This window comes from Puma concolor, chromosome A3 (assembly GCF_028749965.1).
Source record: "Puma concolor isolate L17-30 chromosome A3, mPumCon1.1.hap2, whole genome shotgun sequence".
Classification (NCBI taxonomy): domain Eukaryota; kingdom Metazoa; phylum Chordata; class Mammalia; order Carnivora; family Felidae; genus Puma; species Puma concolor.
The window spans coordinates 88705183-88727944 of record NC_141669.1 but is presented as its reverse complement, the minus strand read 5'-3'; the positions used below and the strand labels follow the sequence as shown (position 1 = coordinate 88727944).

The window sequence follows — 22762 nt, the reverse complement described above, 5'->3', positions numbered from 1 at the left end:
TGTTTCCTTTTTTTTTTTTTTTTAATTTTTAAGTTTAATTTTGTGGTTTTTTTTTTTTCAAACTTTTACTTACATTCTAGTTAGTTAACATATAGAGTAATAATGGTTTCGGGAGTGGAATTTAGTGATTTATCACTTACATATAACACCCAGTGCTCAACACAGCAAGTGCCCTCTTTAATATCCATCACCCATTTAGCCAATCTCCCACCCACCTCACCTCCATCAACCCTCAGTTTATTCTCTATGGTTGAGTCTCATATGGTTTGTTTCCCTTTCTTTTTTTCCCTTCCCCTATGTTCATCTGTTTTGTTTCTTAAATCCTACATTTGATATCTGTGTATGTGTGCTGTTTCTTAGTATCTTTGGTGTGAAGTGTAATTGTTTGTTAATGATAATGATGCTATATATAATTTTGTTGGATTCTGTGGTTGACTGGTTATAGATGAAATATATTTGACGATAATCCTCTATGCCAAAGGAGCACAATCACAGAGGAATATGGTTCTTAATCACTGGATGCTAGGAGTCCTCACCCTGCCTTCTCTGTGTTATACATTAATGATCACTCTCGAATTCCCAATCACCAGTAGGAAGTAAGCTGTCTGATGTTACCCAATTGCATATTTTATTTTATTTTATTTTATTTTATTTTATTTTATTTTATTTTATTTTCAGATTTTCTGTTAACAAAATTTCTTTTTTTTAAATTTCTTTTTAAAAATTTACATACAAGTTAGTTAGCATATAGTGCATCAATGATCTCAGGAGTAGATTCTTTAATGCCCTTTACCCATTTAGCCCAATCCCCCTCCCATCTGGTAACCCTCTGTTTGTTCTCCACATTTAAGAGTCTCTTATGTTTTGTCCCCCTCCCTGTTTTTATATTATTTTTGCTTCCCTTCCCTTATGTTTATCTGTTTTGTATCTTAAAGTCCTCACATTAGTGAAGTCATATGATCTTTATCTTTCTCTGACTGACTAATTTTGCTTAGCATTATACCCTCTAGTTCCATCCATTTAGTTGCAAATGGATTTCATTCTTTTTGAATCTTATGGGAGTCCTCTGCGCTTCCTGGATTTTGATGTCTGTGTCTTTCCCGGGTTAGGAAAGTTTTTCTTTTTTTTTGAAAAGTTTTTTTTGCTATGATTTGCTCACATAACCCTTATACCCCTTTTTCTGTCTCTTCATCTTCTGGGACTATGATTCTGATGTTTTTCCTTTTTAATGAGTCACTGATTTCTCTAATTCTTAAATCGTGACCTTTTGCCTTAGTCTCCCTCTTTTTTTCTGCTTCATTATTCTCCATGTTTGTCCTCTATATCACTGATTCACTGTTCTGCCTTACCCATTCTTGCCACCGTGGCATCCATTTGATATTGCAGCTCAGTTATAGCATTTTATTTCATCTTGACTAGCTTTTACTTCTTTTATCTCCACAGAAAGGGATTCTAATCTATTTTTTACCCCAGCTAGTATTCTTATTATCATGATTCTAAATTCTGGTTCAGACATCTTGCTTGTATCTGTGTTGATTAAGTTCCTGGCTGTCATTTCTTCCTGCTCTTTCTTTTGGGGTGAATTCCCTCGTTTCATCGTTTTGAAGGAAGAAAAGGAATTAATAAGGTAAAAATTTTTTTAGTTAAAAAAATTAAAAACAACACACACACACACACACACACACACACACACACACAAATCAAATAAATGATGTTAGGCCCTAGGTGTGTTTTGGTCTGGTTGTTGAAAGAAGCTTGATAGATTAGAGAAAAGAGAGGGGGAAAAAAAAAGAAAAACATTTGAAAATTTGAAAAAATGAGTAGAATGAAATAAAATGAAATGATGGAATAGAATTTGAAAAATTTTACAAAAAAATAAAAATATATAGTAGAAAAAAGTTAAAGAAAAATATTTTTAATAAAAATGGAAAATAAAAATAATTTTTTTCTCTTTCTGTTTACAAGAAAAAGAAAAGAAAGGAAAAAGGAAAAAAAAAGAAAATTGAATAGATGGACCAGTGAACGACTGAAATACGACTGAAATTACATCATTTTCTCCTAGATGTCAAACTATGAAGCACTTTATAGTCCGTAAACTAAGCAGGCAGAGAGAGTTGTGGTGTTCCTGAAGAGCAAGATTGGCCCAATTGGGCTAGGCTTAGTGTAATGGCTCCATTCTCCAGTAGGTGGTGCTGCTTAGCTTACTGGGGTAGATTGTTGTGGCACTTGTAGTTGTGTACACGCATGCACAGGAGGGGTGAAAATGATGCCACCCAGTTACCTAGTCTCTAGTATCAGTACTCTGTTCTCCCCAATCAGCAATTGTGCACCCATCCTTTGTCTCTGGCTTCCATCTACTGCCTGCTTTTACACTGTCTGTGACCACGCCATCAGGTTGCCATGTGGCACCTCTCTCCTGAGTTCTATCTCAGATGTGGCTGTGTTTCCTGACCCCTCGCTTCTGAGGGACTGCAGCTTTGACCCTCTGGAGGAGGGTCTCACCAAGCAATGGCCGGGTGCTGGCTGCACCCAGGAACGAGGGACCGAGCTGCTGCAATGGCAGCTTTGTGGGACCGAGCTGCTGCCAGTGCCCAGAGACTGGGACTGGGTGTCAGCCTTCCCCAGAAAAAGTTCACATGATCATGTAGCAGCAGCATTTCAGGGATTATGGAAAGTCACAACACACATCTGGCACCAGGCTTCACCCTTAATGACCTTGTTCCAGCAGCAGCAAATGTGGTTGTTCTCTAGGGTCTGCTGGGACCAGGTGGCCACACAGCCTCTACCAAATGATTTCCAGCAGGGGAACCACTTTTCCTCATGTGGCCTGAGGATCCCCAGACCTCACTCTGCTCCTGGGAATTTGCCCTTCCCACCAAAGCACTGCCAGGTATTGAGCTGCAGAGTTTCAGACCCTGCACTCCCCCTGTTTATAGAGTCTCAATGGAATTTAAACCCTCTCCTTTCTCCTTTCTCCCTTTTTAGTTCAGTTCCTGCAGCTGTTTCCACTTTCCCACTTTCTCTCCAGCTGCTTGGGGGGTTGCCTTTCCTGTACTCTCCCCCCATTTCTGTCCTCTCTCCTCAAGCAAAAACAGCTCCCTGCTCTCCATGGCTTCTCTCTCCCCAGTTCACCTCTCCACACCATATACCTGCTGAGTTCTCTGGTTCAGGTTGTGCAGATTGTTGTGTTAATTCTCAAATAAGTTTTCTAGGTGTTCAGGATGGTTTAGTGTTGATCTGGCTGTATTTCATGGACATGAGGTGCAAAATAAAACTTCCATGCTGTTCTGCCATCTTGGCTCCTCCCCAATCATATATTTTAGAAGAAGAATTTAAGAGTATTATTTCCCAGTTGAAGTGAGTACTTTGATCGTAACGTTTTCCCCAGTAACCTTGAAATATTTTCCAGAAGGTTGATTGTAGAAATAATTCTATTCTCAGATGCAAACTCACCTAACACAGTAGTCATGGGTCTTAGCTACAACATCATAGGCCTTATTTGGGCACTTACCTGAGTTGAAGGGTGGGGGTAGAGTCCACTCAATGAAAGGATGCCGGTCAAAGGTGTTAGCCCGTTGGCACTTCTGCACATCTCCGTCATTTTGGATCATGTCCACAATCTCCTGTGTCCAGGTGGTGCCTAGAGGCAATACTGATTGTCAATTCCATCCACTCACTGCACAGTTCAATTCATTTCCTTGATTATTTATGTATTCAGTAAAATTTACATTTGCTGAGTGTTAAACAGAATCAGCTTACTTACCTTATTCTCTTTAATTCCCAGTGCCTTGCATAGGGCTTTGCAACTGGTAAATGTAGTCTGAGTGAATGAATACTGAATCAAGTGAATGTAGGGACATACAGAGATGAATTAGCCACCCTCCCTGTCCTATGACATTTACAATCTTTTTGGAGGAGATAAGATAGGACAGTGACTGATTTTTGCCTAGATTATATCCATTCTTCCTTTCTTTCTCAAGTTAATAGATCCTTAATTTTTAGCTGGGCATATAGCTACTTGCCTCAAAGGTAATATTTTTCTTGCATGATGTGGCCATGTCATTTTGGGAAGTTGTCTTTAAAGGGAAGGGACATGAACTTACTCCTCCCTTCCTACCTTCTTGCTGCTTTTTGGAATGTGCATGTGATAGCTAGAGCTCCAGGAGTCAGATTGGACAATAAAACCAAAAGCTACACCTGGAGATGGTGCAGCAGAAAGTTAGAAAAAGCCCAGGTCTTTGATGATCAAGGCAGCCACCATTTCATAACTGACTACTCATTCTCCAGACTGCTTTTTCTTTTGTGTTATTTTGGGTTTTTGACACTTCTGGCCAAATTGAATCCAAACAGACACAGAAGAGGAATGGACATAGACATATAGATAGGCAAAGAGGTAGACTGTGCTCATTGTCCATCAGATACCCGTTTTCCTCTTTACATCAGAAGTATTTGTGTCTTTCTGGCTTTTAGCAAAACCTGCTCCTTACTGATACATATGACATATACACAGATAACTAGAAGATGAACGGTATATAGTAAAAGCCAGAAAGGATGTGCAAAGGGCTAGAGGACTGGTCTACAGAGGAGGAGATCCAACTTGCTGTGGAAGAGGTCAGTAAGGCTCAGCTGAGATGGCTTTGGAGTGTAGAGTCAAGCAGGACTGAATGTGCATTCACATTAAGAAGCCAGGGCATCCCAGGAAGGGAGGATATCCTCCTGAGGATAAAGAGTCACATTTCCTCACTGGGAAGTAAAAGCAGGCTCACAGTGGGTAGGAGGTGGTAGGGAAGGTGAGAGAATAAGGCTGGAGACTTGGGGACTGTCTTATGAGGGGCTTTGGGACTGACTGCATAATTTCAAAGGTGAGCTGAAAAACATTTCTGCTCTGAGGTGCAATGCAAATTCAAATTCAGTTCTGGGCAGGAGAAATGTCCTGTGCAAATCAGACAGAGAAGGAGATTCTTGAAACAACTGAACCCTGATGACAGGAAGACCCTTCTCTAGTTTAAGTAATGCTGAATCATGAGAACAGAGTGAGGTTAAGGAGGGAATTCCCAGCCAGAGAGGACAGGAACAGTCTAATGAAGGTTTGAAGAACTGTAGTGACCAGACTATTTTCTGAGTTCTTTCTGGTTATGAATACCTAGAGTCCCTCTTGGTGAGTCAAATGGTCACTGGGACTTTCCCAAACTGGCTACAGCTTCAACTTCCATGCCTCACTCAGTCACTTGACATTATAAGCACAGGTAATGCAGGGGGATCATCAATCATTCCTGGAGCTTCCCCAGTTAGGATTCTCCCAACCCTGTACAAGCCTGGGAACCCTTGCCTTTTCAGACTTTCACTTTTGTCAAACCTCCTCTTCATTTTATGAGGTCCTGGTAAGTATCATCTCCCCTCCTCCAGATTCTTCCCACTGTGCTTGGGGTTTGGACCCAGTACTATCAGAACATTTCATATTGGGGTGAAAGCCCTCATTTCCACATCAGTGTCCCCCACTAAGAGATGTTTTTTATGGGCAAGGGGTGCTGTCACTCCAGGACTTCCTCGTGGATGGGAACCAGGAGTGGCTGGGTTGGCAAGATGACTGTGATAACTTCTGCGCAATTTCTCAGACTCTGCTTTTAAATAATTCATTCAGTCCTTTGAAGATTTGGGATTCTGGCAATCTCTTTCTCCATCAGAGACCTAAGAAAACAGGAGAACCTTGGATCCTAGGGGATTGGAGCCCAGAAACAAGTCTGGTTTCATTTTTCCTGGGGCCAGGACTGGAGAAAATCTGCATTTTTTAAAATCAGGAGGCCCCTGCTCCTCTATAGCTGGCCTCCCCACTTCCAGTTTCGCAAACCTACCTGCCTTGGCATAGGATGCAATGAGGAGATCATCAGGTCTTGCTTGGAAATTCCAGATGTTGTCCCAATTTTCACTCATCATCTTGGTCACAAGGATTCCATTCACTTCCTTGGTTTCTGGTTGTATGTGTTTTCCCACCAGCTGAAGATCTTTCATTTCCTCCAGGGACATCTTTCTACATAGACTTATGAGACAGATGCATAAAAGAAAAGTGTGCTTGTGTCAGCTTAGAACAGTCATTCCTGTCAAGAAAATATTCTCTGAGAAAGTTAGAAGAAGGGCACTTGGGTGCCTCAGTCAGTTAAGGGTCTGACTTTGGCTCAGTTCATAACCTCTCGGTCTGTGAGTTTGAGCCCCCATCGGGCTCTGTGCTGACAGCTCAGAGCCTGGAGCCTGCTTCAGATTCTGTGTCTCCCTGTCTCTCTGCCCCTACCCACTTGTACTCTCTCTCTCTCTATCTCAAAAGTAAAATAAACGTAAAAAAAAAGAAAGAAAGAAAGGAGAGACATGGTGAGCATTCATTACTATGCTTAATGTTAACTTAAGTAAGAGAAGTCATGGTGGAGCCAGAAAGCATTTTCAATAGCTTTGTTTTAGAGCATCAGGATGGTGAAGACAGGAACATATTTCAGAGGAAAGCACACTGGGAAATCAGCTAGATTGCATGGGTTTCAAGGAGCTCATCAGAGATGGCTTGTCTGAGGCCTGAGTGACAAGAGGGGACCAGGGCAGAAGGCCACTGGGTTCACAGGCCCTTGTCAAGTTTGAGCAACAAGAGAGGGCAAGAACAGAATCAGCACTTGGGCTAATTGGGTCGGTGAAATCACGTATGACCTAGACAGCTCTAGATCTGACCAGAGTCATAGAGTGGGTGGGGCAGAAAGGGATCTCAGTGTGTCAGGTCTGCATTACACGAAAGTCTCCCTGCGGGTCTACAGCTCCAGGTATCACACCCTGCCCCAAATCTCTGGCTGAAGAGCAACATTTGCCAGCTGAGAAGGTAACCTCAGTTTGCTTGGGGGAGTAACCCCCACTGGCTTGGGATGTCACAGCTGTTCCCTTTGCAGATAACTTATTTCAGTTTCTTGAAATCCTACATCTATTATAGAAATGTAGCACACTAAATCAAACCACAGCATTACTAGTTTTAAGTTTAAGAATAATCTTGGCACACTTAGTAAGTACTTATTATGTAGAAGAAACTTTGACATACTGGAATATCCAACAGATAAGCCTTGCAATTAGAAGTTAAAATGTTATTGGGGTGCCTGGGTGGCTCAGTCGGTTAAGTGTTCAGCTTCGGCTCGGGTCATGATCTCACAGTTTGTGAGTTCGAGCCCCGTGTTGGGCTCTGTGCTGACAGCTCAGAGCCTTGAGCCTGCTTTGGATTCTGTGTCTTCCTGTCTCTCTGCTTGCACTCTTTCTCTCTCTCACAAATAAATAAAATGTTAAAAAAATTAAAAAAAGAAGTTAATATGTTATTATTTTAATGTTTAGACTTGGGATTTTAGGCTGAAAGTTTAGGCAATTTTACTTTGTTTATGAGAAATGTTTAAGAGAATTTAAGAGTCAATTCAAAGCTTAATTTTGCTAGATTTGTGAGATTTAATGAAGTAATTAGGATTTCTTCCTATTTTGTTATTGTCAGACAACCAAAGAACTTAAAAAGAATAAATGTAATTTAAAATATTTAGTGGAATCTTATTAACTAGGTTGAAGAAGCCTTTGTAAGTGGAAAACATTTACACATATGCCCTTGAAATTCTGTGATCTACTGTTTTAATCTTAATTCTCAGTTTTGCTTTCTTATCTGTAGCATGAGGGGATCAGGCTATAACTCCAAGTTGCCTCTGACTTAACTCCATATCTAATTTAACATTTTCTTTAGCTGAAAGTCAGATAAAATCATGACCACTCCATTCACAAGGAGGTTTTTGCTTCCTGAGATCTCTTCCCTCAATCCTAAAATTTAAAGCGATCAAGCAGAATATGCAATTGCGCTCTTGACAGAGTTTGACTGTGGCATTTCCCTTCACCTGTCCTCCACCTTGGGGGTCTTCATGCAGGCATGGCACACCACATCCAGGTCTGTCATTCCAACTGGTCTGTCCCTCCTCCATCTCTCTCCTAGCTATTTTCAGGCAGCAATAGATGCTTCTGGATCACTTGGGATGCCTCTGTGACTGCAGGGGAGGCTTGGGAGCTTGTGGTTCTCCAGCAGATGGGCTCTGGGTCTTGTTCTTCCATTTGGATGGGGCAGATTTGCATTTACCTATCTTCTATTTTGGGTTTCCAGATACATTTTGTTTTGAAGAAAGGGCTCTGGGATGCCTAGAACAAGTGTGACAACCACCTTTTTAGGACACTGCTCTCCACTTCTAAAGCAGCAATTACAGTACTTTTCCAGGAATTAATGTCCCTAAAGTCAGAGGAGATGAATATTGGGGGTGGAGGAGAAGAGACAGGTGGAAGTGTACCCTAAAGCATACTGAAGCAAATGAAACAATTTTGGAGAACTTTCTTTTCTCTTAATGATTAAATGAGTTGCAGTGGAATATTGTTCAGAACTAAAAAGATGTGAGCTATTAAGCCATGAAAAGACATGGCAGAAACTTAAGTGCATACTACTAAGTGAAAGAAGTCAATCTGAAAAGACTTTATTACTGTATGATTACAACCACCTGCCATTCTGGAAAAGGTAAAACCATGGAGACAGCAAAAAGATCAGTGGTTGCCAGGGGTTGGGGGGAGGGAGGGAAGAATAAGTGCAGCAGAGACTGTCTTTAGATACTCTGTATAATACTATAATTATGGACACATGTCATTATACATTTGTCCAAACCCATAGATCAGATGGCACCAAGAGAGAAACCTAATGTAAACTATGAATTTGGGATGATTATGACGTACTGATGCAGGTTCATCAATAGTAACAAATGTGACACTCTGGTGGAGGATTTTTCAAAAAAATTTTTTAGTGTTATTCATGAGTGGTATTTTAAAAAATTCAATTTCTGGTATATAGAAATACAACTGATTTTTGTGTATTGATCTGTATTCTGCAATCCTGCTAAATTCACTTAATTAGTTCTACAAGGTTACTTATTGGTTCCTTCAGAAAAACAATATTACTTCCTTTCTTCCCATTGCCTTATTGCATTAGCTATGACTTCCAGTAAAATGTTGAACAGAAGTGGTTAAAAACAAACTTCCTGGTCTTGTTCCCAATTTTGGGAGTAAAGCATTCCATCTTTCATCTTCAAGTATGACATTAGCTATAGGTTTTCTGTAATGCCCTTTATTAGTAAAATGAAGTTCCCTTCTATTACTAGTTTGATGAGAGTTTTAGCATAAATGGATATAGAATTTTGTCAAATTATTATTCTGCATTTACTGAGACCATTACACAAATTTTTCTTTTTAAGTCTATAAAAATTGTGAACTACATTGTTTGATTTTCAAATGTTAAACCAACTTTGCATCCTTGGGATAAACCCTACTTGGTCATGACATATTACCATTTTTGTCAATTGGGTTGGATTTGGTAGAATTTTTGAATCCATGTTTGCAAGGAATATTGGTGTGTAGACTGTAGTTGTTATTCTTTAATTGAAATGTCTTCATCTGGTTTTGGTGTTAGGTTAATGCTTGCCTTTGACTATTTATGCCTTTAAATTGTGTGTTTAGATCATTTTCATTTGCTGTGATTATTGATATGGTTGAGTTTAAATATACCACTTTTCTATGTGTTTTCTATTTGTCTCATCTGTTCTTTGCTGTTTTTCTTGTCTTACCCTCTTTTGGATTAATTAGAATACTTTTTATAATTTTATTTTATCTTCTTTATCTGCTTATTAGTGATATATAGTTGTTTTTGTTTTTAAATGATTGCTCTGGAGTTCACAGTATACATGTTTTAATTCATCACATTCTACCCTATGTAACATTATACTAATTCATATATAGTATAAAGATGGTAATAGCATACTTCCTTTTGTTTCCACTCAACCTTTGTGCTTGGTTGCCATTCATATTTACCTCCACGTACATTATAGACTCTACAATACCTTGTTGTTATCTTTTGCTTTCAACAGACATCTTTATTTTAAATATTTTTTAAATTATGAGAAATGCCTTTTATATTTACCCACATATTTACCATTTCTAGTGCTCCTCATTCTTTGTATAGACCTACATTTCTGACCGGTTATCGTTTACCAGAAGAACTTCCTTTTCTGTTTCTCCATTTCTTCGACTGGTCTGCTGGTAATTCTCTCAGCTTTTCTATGTCAACAAGTGTTTTTATTTTGACTTCATTTTTGGAAGCTTTTTGCTGGGTCTGGAATTGTAGGTGCATGTTTTTGTCTTTCAGTACTTTCAGGATGTTGTTTCATGTACTCTGGCTCATCTCTGTTTCTCTGTACTGCATCTTGTTTCTTGGATGGCTCTTAATATGTTCTTTTTGTTTCTGGCCCTCAACAATTTCATTTTATTGTGCATTCATGTGTTTTATCTCATGTTTCTTTTGCTTGAGATTTATTTGGGCTTCTTGGATCTGTGAGTTTATACTTTTCATCCAATTATGAAAATTTTGGTCATTACTTCAAGTTTATTCCATTCCTCATCTTTCTCCTCCCATTTTGAGACTCACACTACACATTTGTTAGACTGCACAATGTCCCACAGTTTTTTAATTTTTATTTTTAAATGTTTATTTATTTTTGAAGGAGAGACAGAGTGTGAGTGGGGGAAGGGCAGAGAGGTAGGGAGACACAGAATCTGAAAAAGGCTCCAGGCTCTGTGCTGTCAGCACAGAGTCTGATGCAGGGCTTGAACTCATGAGCTGTGAGATCATGACCTGAGCCGAAGTCATATGCTTAACCGACTGAGCCACTCAGGCACCCCCACAATGACCCATAGTTTAATGATGCTTCATTCTATTTTTTCCCTAATCTTCTGTGTTTCATTCTGAATAATTTCTATTTTGTTACACCTCCAAGTTTACTAATCTTTTCTTTAGCACTGTCCAGTCTGTTGCTTATCCTGTTCATAGTGTTGTCCATATTTGATGTTGTTTCTTTTTTTCATCTCTGAAAGTTTAATTGGGTCTTTTATATATCTTACATATCTCTGCCACCATGATCACACTTTCCTCTACCTTTTTGAAGATATGGAGTATTTTTAAAATAGCTGTTTTATTTTATTTCTTTTTGGGGGGAGGATATTTTTTAAAAATTTATTTTATGTAACCAAAACAGTTCATTCATTTCTCATAACACTTTCTCCTCACCTCTCCTCACCTCTGACAACCACCAATCTGTTTTCTGTACCTATGAGCTTACTTTAAAAAATACATGTATATTTTCTTCTGGATTTCACATAGAAGAGAGATCATACAGTATTTGTCTTTCTCTGTCAGATTTATTTCAGTTAGAATAATGCCTTTGAGGTCCATCCATATGGTTGCAAATGGCAATATTTCATTTTTTTAAGTAATCTCTACACCCAATGTGGGGCTTGAACTCCTAACCTCGTGATCAAGAGTCACATGCTCTACCAACTGAGCCAGACAGGTGCCCTTTATTCTTTTTTTGTTTATGTTTTGTTTTTAATGTTTATTATTTTTGACACAGAGGGAAAGAGAGAGACAACACATATGTGTGGGCACATGTGTGTGTGAGGGGGAGGGGCAGAGAGGGGGGACATAGGATCTGAAGCAGGCTCCACACTGACAGCAGTGAGCCCGATGTGGGACTCGAACTCATGAACCATTAGATCTTGACCTGAGCCAAAGTCAGACGTTAAACCTACTGAGCTGCCCAGGCACCCCCCCCTTTTTTTTAATGGCTGAATAATATTCCATTGTATATGTACACCACAAATCCCTTGTCAATTTATTCATTGAGGAACACTTAAGTTGTTTCCATATCTTGGCTATTGTAAATAATGCTGCAGTGAACATGGGGGTGCATGTATTTTTTTTTTAATTAGTGTTTTCATGTTCTTCATTAAATACACAAAAGTAGAATTGTTGGATCATATAGTAGGTGGATTTTTAATATTGTGAGAAATTTCCATACTGTTTTCATAATGGCTGCACCAATTTACCTTCCCATCAACAGTGCACAATCCTCACCATCACTTGCCATTTGGTATCATTAAACAGGTGAGCCTCCTTCACTTTAAGTCTGGGAGTGGTCAGCTGCCTCTGTGTTGAGCCCTGGGGTGGGGGAGTCTGAGCACATGAGCCCCTTAAGAGCTGTTTCTCAGTTTGCTATATATAGTCTTATGGGTCTTGGGACATGAGCTTCCTTGGTTTTCAAAGTTAGATGTTTTAGAGACCCATTTCTCAGGTGTATGCCTTAAAAGTTGGGGTGCTCGATGTGGGCTCTTCAGGGAGAAACTGTGGGTTTTGATTTTCCTCCCAGCTGTGAGTTGCAGCACCAAAGGTAGGATTTTTGGTGAGATTTTGTCCCAGTCTCTCTACCTACTTCAGTGTGGTCTTCCCATTTGCCCAATCCATAGCTGTTGCTCAGTCAGCCTTTAGGTTTTTTATTCAGGAAATTGTTCCATATGTGGCTATAGACTTAATGAGTTTGTGAGAGGAGGTTGAGTTCAGGATCTTCCTACATCGTAATCTTGAACTGGAATTCAGTCTTTGGTGGGAAATATCCATGATGGGGAAGCTAGGAATACATTGGGAGGGGATATACGAAGAATCTCTATACCATCCTCTCGATTTTTCTGTGAACGTAAAATCACTTTAGAAAATAAATTCTTGGGGCACCTGGGTGGCTCAGTCGGTTAAGCGTCCGACTTCAGCCAGGTCACGATCTCGCGGTCCGGGAGTTCGAGCCCGCGTCGGGCTCTGGGCTGATGGCTCAGAGCCTGGAGCCTGTTTCCGATTCTGTGTCTCCCTCTCTCTCTGCCCCTCCCCCGTTCATGCTCTGTCTCTCTCTGTCCCAAAAATAAATAAAAAACGTTGAAAAAAAATTTAAAAAAAAAAAAGAAAATAAATTCTTATAAAAAATTAAAATGAGTTTTCCATTCTTCCTTGTGATATATCTATTAATGTTTCATATAACATTGTCTCCACCCGGAATGTTCAAGTAAACTTGATGCTTCAGAGATATGTAGTCTGTTTCATGCACACCCAGAGCCACTACACATATTTTCTTTAGCATTTGTAGATTCGTAGATGCTATTTAAAAACAAAATTAACAGGTTACCAGTCTGGCAGGATGGCTTTAATAGGGCCATGGAGACATAGTCATAACTTTAAGAAGTGACTCTAATGGTAGAAAATCCTGACAGGCCAGTGAAGCCAACTTTGGCAGGTGTTGCCCACCATACCTGTTGGTGCTACCTCTTCTTCCTAAATGGGATGTATGTTTTGCCTGTGTTCTTTTAGAAATTGTTCTAGGTTTGGGTAGAAGTATGAGATATTTAAAAAATGGCATTTTTTCCAAATGTAGAGAAATATGATTCTACCAGTGATTCCAAAGACAGCTTCAAGGAAGAGAGAATCTGGTCCCTGATGGAAATCCCTTTTCATCTACTATCATCTTCCTCTCCACCATGCCTGTGCTGTACCCATACTGGACTTATTTCCATTTTCTGAACCAGTCACAGTTAAGATTACTACCATTTCAGCACATACAAATGACCATACCAGAGGCTGTACTTAACCACAAGGTGGATGCCTCTCCCCTAATACAGGTCACCAACCATTTGGGGCTTTCAACTTTTGACTCTACCAACAACTCTACAGGCTCCACTTTCCATCATAAAACCAAAGCTCCCACCCCCACGCCCCCGTCATTCTCTAGGTCTCACCTCCACCATTTTGGCCTTTCTTAGTTACCTCTCCCTCACTACTTACTCTTCCCGTGTCTCTTCAGGTCGTGGGGGAGCTGCTGCCACACTGGTCTGGACCCACTGTAGGGCAGTTGACAGCCCTTGCAAAATGCATTGTTCTGAATTGCAAACTATACTCTCAAGCCAAACACTGGACATTTTCAGGTCATGCTTCAGTTCAGGGAGGGGACTGCCTTTTCAGCCACTGGCAGTTTGATTTCATAGGACCACTTCCTCTGTTAGTGGGCACTACCCACTTCACTATTACCTGTGTGGATACTTTTACCAGCCTACTGCTTGCTACACCCACAAGGAACATTTTCATAGAGCAGATAATATTTCTTTTCTAAGTATGTCCTGCCCCCATTCAGCCCTCTTGATACCACTGACTCAGTTCAAGGATCTCATTTTACTGCCCTGGGCCCTCCTGCAGGACATCCAATGGAAATTTCACATCCCATACCACCACAGTCCTCTGGCATTATTGAATGTCACAGTGATCTTTTAAAGTCTTTGCTCCTTAAGTGACAGGGCAACACACAGACTCCTAAATGAACTTCATTGCTGCAGGGACACTTTAAACTCTTGGCCATATGGCCACCACTCTCCTCACACCAATGGGCTTGTCTGGCCCTGCTGACTGATTCTTATCACACGAATCTAATGCCTTCACCTTATGGGAGATATTATTTACATGTTTTCTGACATTTTTGAGTCCCCTTCCCGATTTCAAATGTCAACCATCTTGCTTTCCAATATTCACCGGTGACCCAATGGGGGACAGGTGGTTAGTGATGATCCCCTGGTTGTAGGTAGTCCTGGCCCATTAGAAAAACAAAGACCCCCTCTACTGCTGCTGGGCCACACTTACCCACTTGATATGCAAATTCCAGCTGAAATTCTGAAGTTTAGTGGCTTCAGTGGATAGCTCATTTTTCCTAACCACACCTCCCCACAAGAAGTGAGACCCTAAAAGCCGATAAGGAGCTCAGGATGCCTGACACCAGAAATGTTAGATGATGGTGTGTTGTGACAGTCACAACACTTTGTCCTATCCCACTTTGGAGGAGGTTACCAGCAAGCAGCTGACCCACAATGGTCCCATAGTAAATCACTACGAGGAGCAGTCAGTGCACAGGCATGAAATTATAGCATACAGATGTTTGCTGCTGCTGGTCTTACTCTGTGCCTCGTGTGCCATGCCATCTGGGTCATGGGGCTTCGCCTGGATCCCAGAGAGGCAACACTAGAGAGTTGCTGAAACTGCCTGGCCACTCGCCTGCAATTGCACCCAGAGTCAGGGAAAGGCTAGTGTTGGAAGTCAGTTCTGGAGGGGCTACACCTGAAAGGATGCCACATGTGGATACTAGCCGGCAATTCAAGCCCTCTCTCTTAAATGGGACCAATGGCACAAATGCTTAAAGGCCACCAGCCCTGCCCAAATGATCACCAGCATCCTCACCTCTGGGAACAGGCCATTACACTGCCCTAATTTCAATGCTAATTGGCTTATAGGTGTATGCAGTTCACACCAATCTCTGGCAAGACAAGGCCAAACATCAAACTGCCAAGCGCATATCACTAAATTTTCTTAAAACCACGGCTATACGTGTGCCTCCAGCTGTTCTGTTCAATGATGGAGGCTCATGCCTTGGAGGAGAGCACCACCCAATCATTTGTGAGGTGCATCTCTGAGGACCCCCAAAATTTATTGAGAATTTGTGATAAATTCTCCTGGCAGGGCAAGCAAACCTTAATCAGGGCGTTTTAAATCCATGAGACCCTGTTAGACCTCTTGGCCCCTCAGTCCCCCTCCTAAGTGGCTCCCTGGGAGAGCCACTCTACTATAGCATGGCTCCCTTTGACTGTGGCTATGCTGGAGATGGCAATGCCCATGTCCACAATGGCATGAAATCTGAGACATGACCATACCAACAGTATGGGACTTGAGGATTCTGGACATGATAGAACCCTAGCCCATGACACCCCAGGACACAGCCTCATCCTGAATGCTATCTCTGTGACCTCCTGTAGCAGAGATGACATCCAGGAACACATGGCAGTTGATGATGGTGAATACTCCTCGGGACTTGGTTGTGAACTGAACAGAATTTATTTATCAGAATCCCCTGCTGTTGATCCCCATTTGACATAATTAGCTATGTTTATCCCAGGCCCCCTTGCTTGCTACTTGACTGTGAGGCAGGCTGCTCTCTGCTGTGCCTTTAAGCTTTGGGAAGCCAAGGTATGTGTCCAGTGTTACCACTTTGTGGGGCCCTTTTAACACATCACTCAATTGCTTGCTGTCATCACACCTGTTAGATTGGTCCATATCATGCATCCTACTAGGAGTTAGTGATTTTAATTTCTGTTGAGAGGACCCTTCCCTGGCTGGAGGTGCACCTGGCATAGCACTCCCCACTTCAAGAACAAAGCCGCAGGGTCACCTTCCCACACCACCCTTCCCCATAGTCACTGCTCAGGGTTCCATAATCTCCCTGTTAAGCCCTCTAATAGTCTTGTTTGTTAGTGCATTTCTTAGTGATTTCTTAATACAGATGGTTTTAGATAACCATGTGGCTTTAGATTACTTATTGGCCCAGCAAGGAGGTGTATGTCCTATAAAGGCCACCCCCTGATGCATATGTATTAATAATTCTGGACAAGTTCAGACAGCCCAACAGGTACAACTATCTTATCCAAGGGCTTTGATTTATTTTCTTGGCTGGACTGCAACAAATGAGGGGAAAGATTTGACAGGATTTCGAACTGTTGATCATTGAATTATATTGTTGTTTGGCATTTATGCTTTGCTCATATGTTTCACATGCTGGGTGACCAATCCATGTCAGCAGCTTTCATTATCTCTGATGTCTGGACAGTGCCCATGAGTTTCCCTAAAGACTAAAGTCTAGGCATTGAGGGGTCACTTGTGATGTGAAAACAGCTATTTTGAGTTGCTGCCCAGGGATTTCACGGTATGACAACTTGCTCACACCCAGGGTCTGAAATTCATTTTAGGATGCCCACCATAAGTTCCTGCTTGACTTTTACCAGGGCACCTTCTAAAATAACCACTTAGGGTTAGGCCCGCAAAAAGTCAGTGACGACCATCCTGATCACCTTGTAAGAGATGCTTGCTACCCCGCTCTTGATCTCCTGCTTGCTGGTGACCTAGGACTGAAGACAGCCCTTCCCTGGGCTCATTGCATCACCTCCCTTCTGGGATGTCTAAATAATAAATCTTGTGGCTGTGCTTCGTTTATGTGGGTATACTGAAATTGCATCTTCAATCAAAATGACTCCAGGGTTTTCATGGCCCCAGACTGGGAGGTCAGATGTTGAGAGAGCTACCTGTTGCCCCTGAGCTCGTGCCTCTTCATTCAGCAGGTCAGTCCTGCATATTCATACTTCAGCACATTTGCTCTGGCTTCTCAGCACAATTTATGGTCAGGAACACTTGATATGTGGAACTTCTTTAGTTCTATTTTGAAGGTAGGATCCTCCAGACAACATTTTTGTTTGCTCTGCTGGGCTCTGTGACTGCTTTTAAAACATTTCAGCTGGTCTTCTTTGTGGATGAATACAGCTAATAAATGTAAAAGGAACGGTAGATATAAAAACAGCACCAGTGGATGCTAACTACCATTAGATACAGTGTTGAGAGAAATAGGATATTCACACAAAGTATCCACTCACAGCAGATTATAGAGGGGAAAATGTACTTTCTAATGAAGAGATGGGGGGGCGATGACCTCCACCAAGTGTAAATTAGCATTCCTGATAGCAGAATGACCTGGATTGTGTGCCAGCTGCGATGCAGCCAGATATCAGAGGCATCACCTGGGGCATTTTCTAGTGACAATGTCTAACCTGAATTTCATCATCAAGAACTAATTGGATGCAACCAGAATGTGGACTGTTCTGTGAAATAACTGGCTTGAATTTTTCAAAAGAATCAATATCAGGGAAATAGACAACAAAAGAGAACAAAATGGTTTGGGCCAGGGGTACTGATCCAGATTTATAAGAGACAAAAGAGACATAACAAAAGGCAACACAAGGATGTTTACTGAGTTCTTAACAGGAAAAAAAGCAGCTTTACAGGACATTATTGGGCAAGTTGGGGAAGTCTGAACATAGATTGCCTGCCTAGTGGTGTTCTAATAAGAGAAGAGAATGTCCTTACTTTTAGGAAATATCAACTGCAGTATGTAGGAGGTGAAGTGTCACAGTGACCTCAATTTACATTCTGATGTTCCTTTAAAATATTATACATTTATTTGTAAATAGAGGGAAAGGGTGGGGAATAGGTGCAGCAAAATCTTATTCCTTGTTGAATCTAGGAGAATGTTTATAGGTGTTCTTCACACTATTTAAACAAAAATTCATGTAGGGGCACCTGGGTTGTTCAGTTGGTTGAGCATCCGACCCTTGATTTTGGCTCAGGTTGTGATCTCAAGGCTGGTGGGTTCCAGCCTCGCATGGGTTCCAGTACCACATCAAATACAAGATATATTTGAAAAATATTTTGTCTAGTTTTTTAAAAGGACGTTCTATAACTATCGGCTTGTTCAGGGTATTTGCTTCTCTAAACATACAATTCTGTCTCTGGCTATGCCTAATATAAACTTTAAAATATTGATGGCTTCATAGTCATATTACCAAAAGTTCTAAGAAGTCTTCATATGCTGTTTGCCCTTTCTGCTGGTTCTTTATAAATGAGGTTTTAATTTTGGAGTTGTGAGTTTGTTTTCTGTGGGGACACATGTCAGAGTCCTATGTGGTCTGGTTGCAGGCTTGTCTGTCCGAGGTTTGGATGTGCCCCTGTGAGGTGGACCAGAGCTATTTCTAATTTGTGACTTATTTTTATGTTAATTTATTGTTTTGGGGTTGCTGGGCCCAGTGGGTTGTAGAATTTGATCTGTAGCACAGACTCAAGCTTACAAATCTTTAGGGGACACTTTTTTCCATACATAACCCACGAAAACATAGTCAAGCTTCCTCACTGTCTCCTGGTACAGAGAGACACGTTTTCTTCAGAACACTTTTTTTTTCAGAATATTTTAAGGAATCCAAGTTCACGACAGGTCTGTTTATCTTCAGTTCCCTCAGGTCCCCGCTTCTGACCTTCACAGGCGAGGAGGTGGGCATTTTCCCCACCACACCCAGCAGTGGTCGGTGCCCTGCTACACCAAGCCTTTTTTCCCCTGGGTAGCTTTAAATGTCCTTTTTTCTTCCTCCATGCTCAGCTTCACATTTAGGTGGATGGGGAAGCAAGATACATCCCTGGCCCAAAAGTATGCTTGTTGTATGTAATAGAATTTCTTTGCATTGTCAGGATTTTCAAGCAATTTTGTTTGTTTTGTTATTGGAACCAGTTCATTAATCTATTATTTTTGGCTTAAGTGAAGAAACTATTATTCTGTACACCAGCAGAAAGGACTCCCCTGGGTTTTAAACTTTTAAAACTTCTTACATTGATTGAAAAATTAAATAACATTTATTTAAAAACCAAATTCTTTCTTAAAAGATCATCTAAACATAATAAGTTTGGTGAAAACAATTTCCATGACACAGGAAAATAGTGGTGCCCTGGAAATCTATAAACAAACTAGTTTCAGCTTCTTGATCTCAGGAACCACATTCCATTTATCTCAGGGCCTCCACAGTGCTGGTCTGATAACTGGCACAGAGTGGGATCCTGATTTTTGTTATTGTCATTAACTGACTTTAAATGTGCTTATCTACCCATCAAATAGGAAGACACATCTTTTTCTTCCTGAATCACAGCTTGCCTTCTGTGCGACCTTAACCCCAACAGCATATCGTCATTGCTACTACTTACAGACAAAGCCCCAGCCTGTGTATTTCGTTGTGGGAAAATGGAATTGGCATGTGGTCAGCTCTCCTGTGCACTGTGAAGGTGGGAGTCTCCTCCTGATTTCAAGCCCTCTGGGTCCAACCTCAATCACAGCTAAGCCAGTGGAGGCATGCATGAGATAGGACTTGCCCCGGACACTAGCCCATGAGTGCCCCCCTGCAGGCCCCTAGTTCCAGTCCCCTGTCTTGGTGGAATGCGAATGTGTCCCTTTGGGCCAGGGATGTATCTTGCTTCCCCATCCACCTATTTACTGCATTCTGACACAACTTTGTTGGGCTCCAAGGCAAGGTGAAGGGCCTAGGAGCCCACACTGCCCTGTAGAGCAGCTTTCAGGAGGTTACTGGGGGTAGTAGTTAACACTACTAGTGCCCACCTGAGGGGAGAACTTCAGCTCTGGAATGTCACAGAATTGACCTGATGCAGTTCACTCACTTGATCATGCTGGCCACACAGGGACTGTCTCCACCACCCAAGTTCTGGCATCTCGGGAAGGGGTGGGGGTTTCAGTAACGGGAGTTACTCGGGAAGGGGTGGGGGTTTCAGAGAACCTCTGAGCCTCACTTATGCAAGATATGGGTTATGCAAGATGCCCTGCACTACCTCAGGCTCCTGTTTCTCCTGTGGCTTTGGAATGTCACAACTCAATGTCACAGCTCCCTGGCCTGAGGCTCCAGAGAGCCTGCACATTGTCCTTCCACTCCCAGAACTAAATGTTGCCTAGCCTGAACCTTTTCTGAAGATAGTAAGTTAGGAGGAGAGAATTCTTTCTGTAGCCACAGAAAGGCAAAGAAGGCCTATGGTCATCCCTGTAGGCTGCTTGCCTGGGCTCCTGAATCTGCTGCCACTGTGCCCTTCAACTTTTTCAAAACAACGTCCATTGAACAGGCAGGGAATTCTGGCTCAGTCATGACACCCTTGGCAGAGAACCTGAGACCTAAGTGTCTTGGTTCGTCTGAACCCTGTTTTAGGATGGTCTCCATTATTTGACAGACACAGATTGGGAGCCTTACTCTGTGGAGGTAGACCACCAGTATCTCCCACCTGCAGGGAGGGGAAAGACCTGACAATAGTGTGCTCAGAGAGAATTTAAGTTAATTTTGAGGAAAGAGTTATACTTTTAATCCAGTAAGGCCACCACAGGACCAATGGACAGAGGCCTTGGGAAATTTGGGACTAGGGGCAGAAAAGTATCTTTTTTTCTCCTTCAGATCTTTGAAAAACAGATTTCTCCTTTATGAGCTGTAGAAAGTAATCGGCTTTCATTCCATCTTCCTGACCTTGCTTTATATTCTCCTTGAAGGAAACTAATCTGGTGATTCCATATAAGGACTTTTGGGTAATACTCACAAGATTCCAGGCAAGTGGTTTTATGAGACCTTGATCGTTGCTTTCTATTTGTTGACACTCGATGACTCTGCTTATTTTAGGCTTTTCTTGCAGGATTCTTTGTGATTATGAAGCCTCAGATGTGTGCCACAAACAAGGACAGGATGTACACTGATCCTGTCCCTCGGTTCCCTTGATATAGGACCCGCTAAGGTAAGTCGAGCATCAGCCTACATCTAAGTGCTTAACAATGGAAAGAGGAGGTGAAAGAAGTAGCCAATGAAAGCCCTGGTCATTATCTCCAGCAGATCTCACTGACAACACAGACAGACCTTTGGTTCCAAACTGTTTGCTATATGGCTGTCTATTTTCTGGCACTGGTAAACTATTTTGGAATTACAAATTTGGAATTACAAGGAAGAGTAATTCTATGGCATGTGCAGCATCACTTTCCCTGTATATCTGTAGTGTGTGCTAATAATTGATCAGGAAACTCTTTCCAATGAACCGAAATGTGTTCTCAGAATCCTTCTTAACATTTTTCAAAGAGTTCCAATTGATAATAGTTGGCTAAAAGATGAAACCTTTTGCCATTCCTGGTTTATGTTGTTCATAATGCTCTGATAGAATATAAGTCAAAGGTTAAAAATGCAATGGATCTTTAAAATTTGTTTAGGATTCCATTTATTGGTAATTGCAAAGTAAACATTTTTTGTTTTGTTTTGTTTGTTTAATTGAACTACCTGGGTGCCTTACACAATTCTATTATCATAAAATGTCCTTACACATGGTTATCTTGCACATTTTCAAAATCTGTTTGTTTTAATTTATTTCACAAAGTGATAGCTACATTTGCTTATGAGTTTATGCTACTCACAGTTTAGTATATGTGCTGCCGAAGCGAGCACTGCTACTCACAGTTTAAACTGCATTTTTTCTTTCTCTGATATTTTCAAGGCTTACATGTTAATATTTGCCCTCTTATGGAAATTGCCATGCAAGGAAAACCATGGGCCCCCAAATGAATTAAGTCAAACAATAAGCAGCTAACACTTATTAAAGGCTCAAATATATTGGGCTCAATTTCTAAGTGCTTTACTTGTGTTACTATAATTTTAAAGCTCTTACCATAACCATGCCAGAGAGATAGTATCATTTTTTTCCTATATTACAGATAAGGAATTTTGGGGAATCAAATAGCTATGTCCTGGGTTAGGAAACCATAGGGAACACATTGCAAAGCAGAACACTGCTTTCTGGCCTTGCTGAAAACAGCAGACCATGCTTTCCTTACCTAGTTAATGTATATCCAAGGGGCTCTCACCTCACTTTTCTATATGTGTTGGAATGTCACTTAGATCATGATGGATTTCTGTCTTTATTGTTTTCTATCAATGTTCCCTACCAACTACCTACATTACAAAATTGGGTAATTCCCCCTTGCAAAGCTTTTCCAGTGTTTTCCATGGGTTGAAATGGCAGTTTCTTCTTGGCCTTCTCAGCAAGGCCTCTCTCGAGGAGGAATATGGAAGCTTGTCTTCAGTCTCCAAGGACTCTCCCTTGGGATGCCTTTTTAACCCACTGGAAACAATTCAGACTGAAAAATTTGGGAAGGAAATGATCTCCTGTAACACTACATGACCTTATTAAACAGGGCAAATGGACAGAGGTACCCTAGGTCTAGGCCTTCATGGCTCTAAATCAGGACCTGGACCCATGGGCCTCTTGCAGAGTGTGTTTGGTTAGGAACAAGGCCAGTAAACGCCCTCCTGATATATTGGATAATAATTATCTAAATATGCCACCTCCTAATAGAACCCAGTTGCTGGAGGAAACACAGGC

The 22762-nt window shown here is 41.3% G+C and overlaps 1 protein-coding gene across 1 annotated transcript in view; it reads right to left on the bottom strand.

Moving 5' to 3' along the window:
- Nucleotides 1-21151, bottom strand: part of LOC112868851 (sulfotransferase 1C1-like) — a 42276-nt gene extending 21125 nt beyond the window's left edge. The window contains exons 1-3 of the mRNA XM_025931831.2: nt 20942-21151; nt 5853-6037; nt 3512-3640 (exon numbers count right to left, since the gene is read on the bottom strand). Coding sequence (XP_025787616.2) covers nt 3512-3640; nt 5853-6024 — 301 coding nt within the window. The 5' untranslated portion in view covers nt 6025-6037; nt 20942-21151. The remainder of the gene's footprint in view (nt 1-3511; nt 3641-5852; nt 6038-20941) is intronic.
- Nucleotides 21152-22762: the final 1611 nt, after the last annotated feature.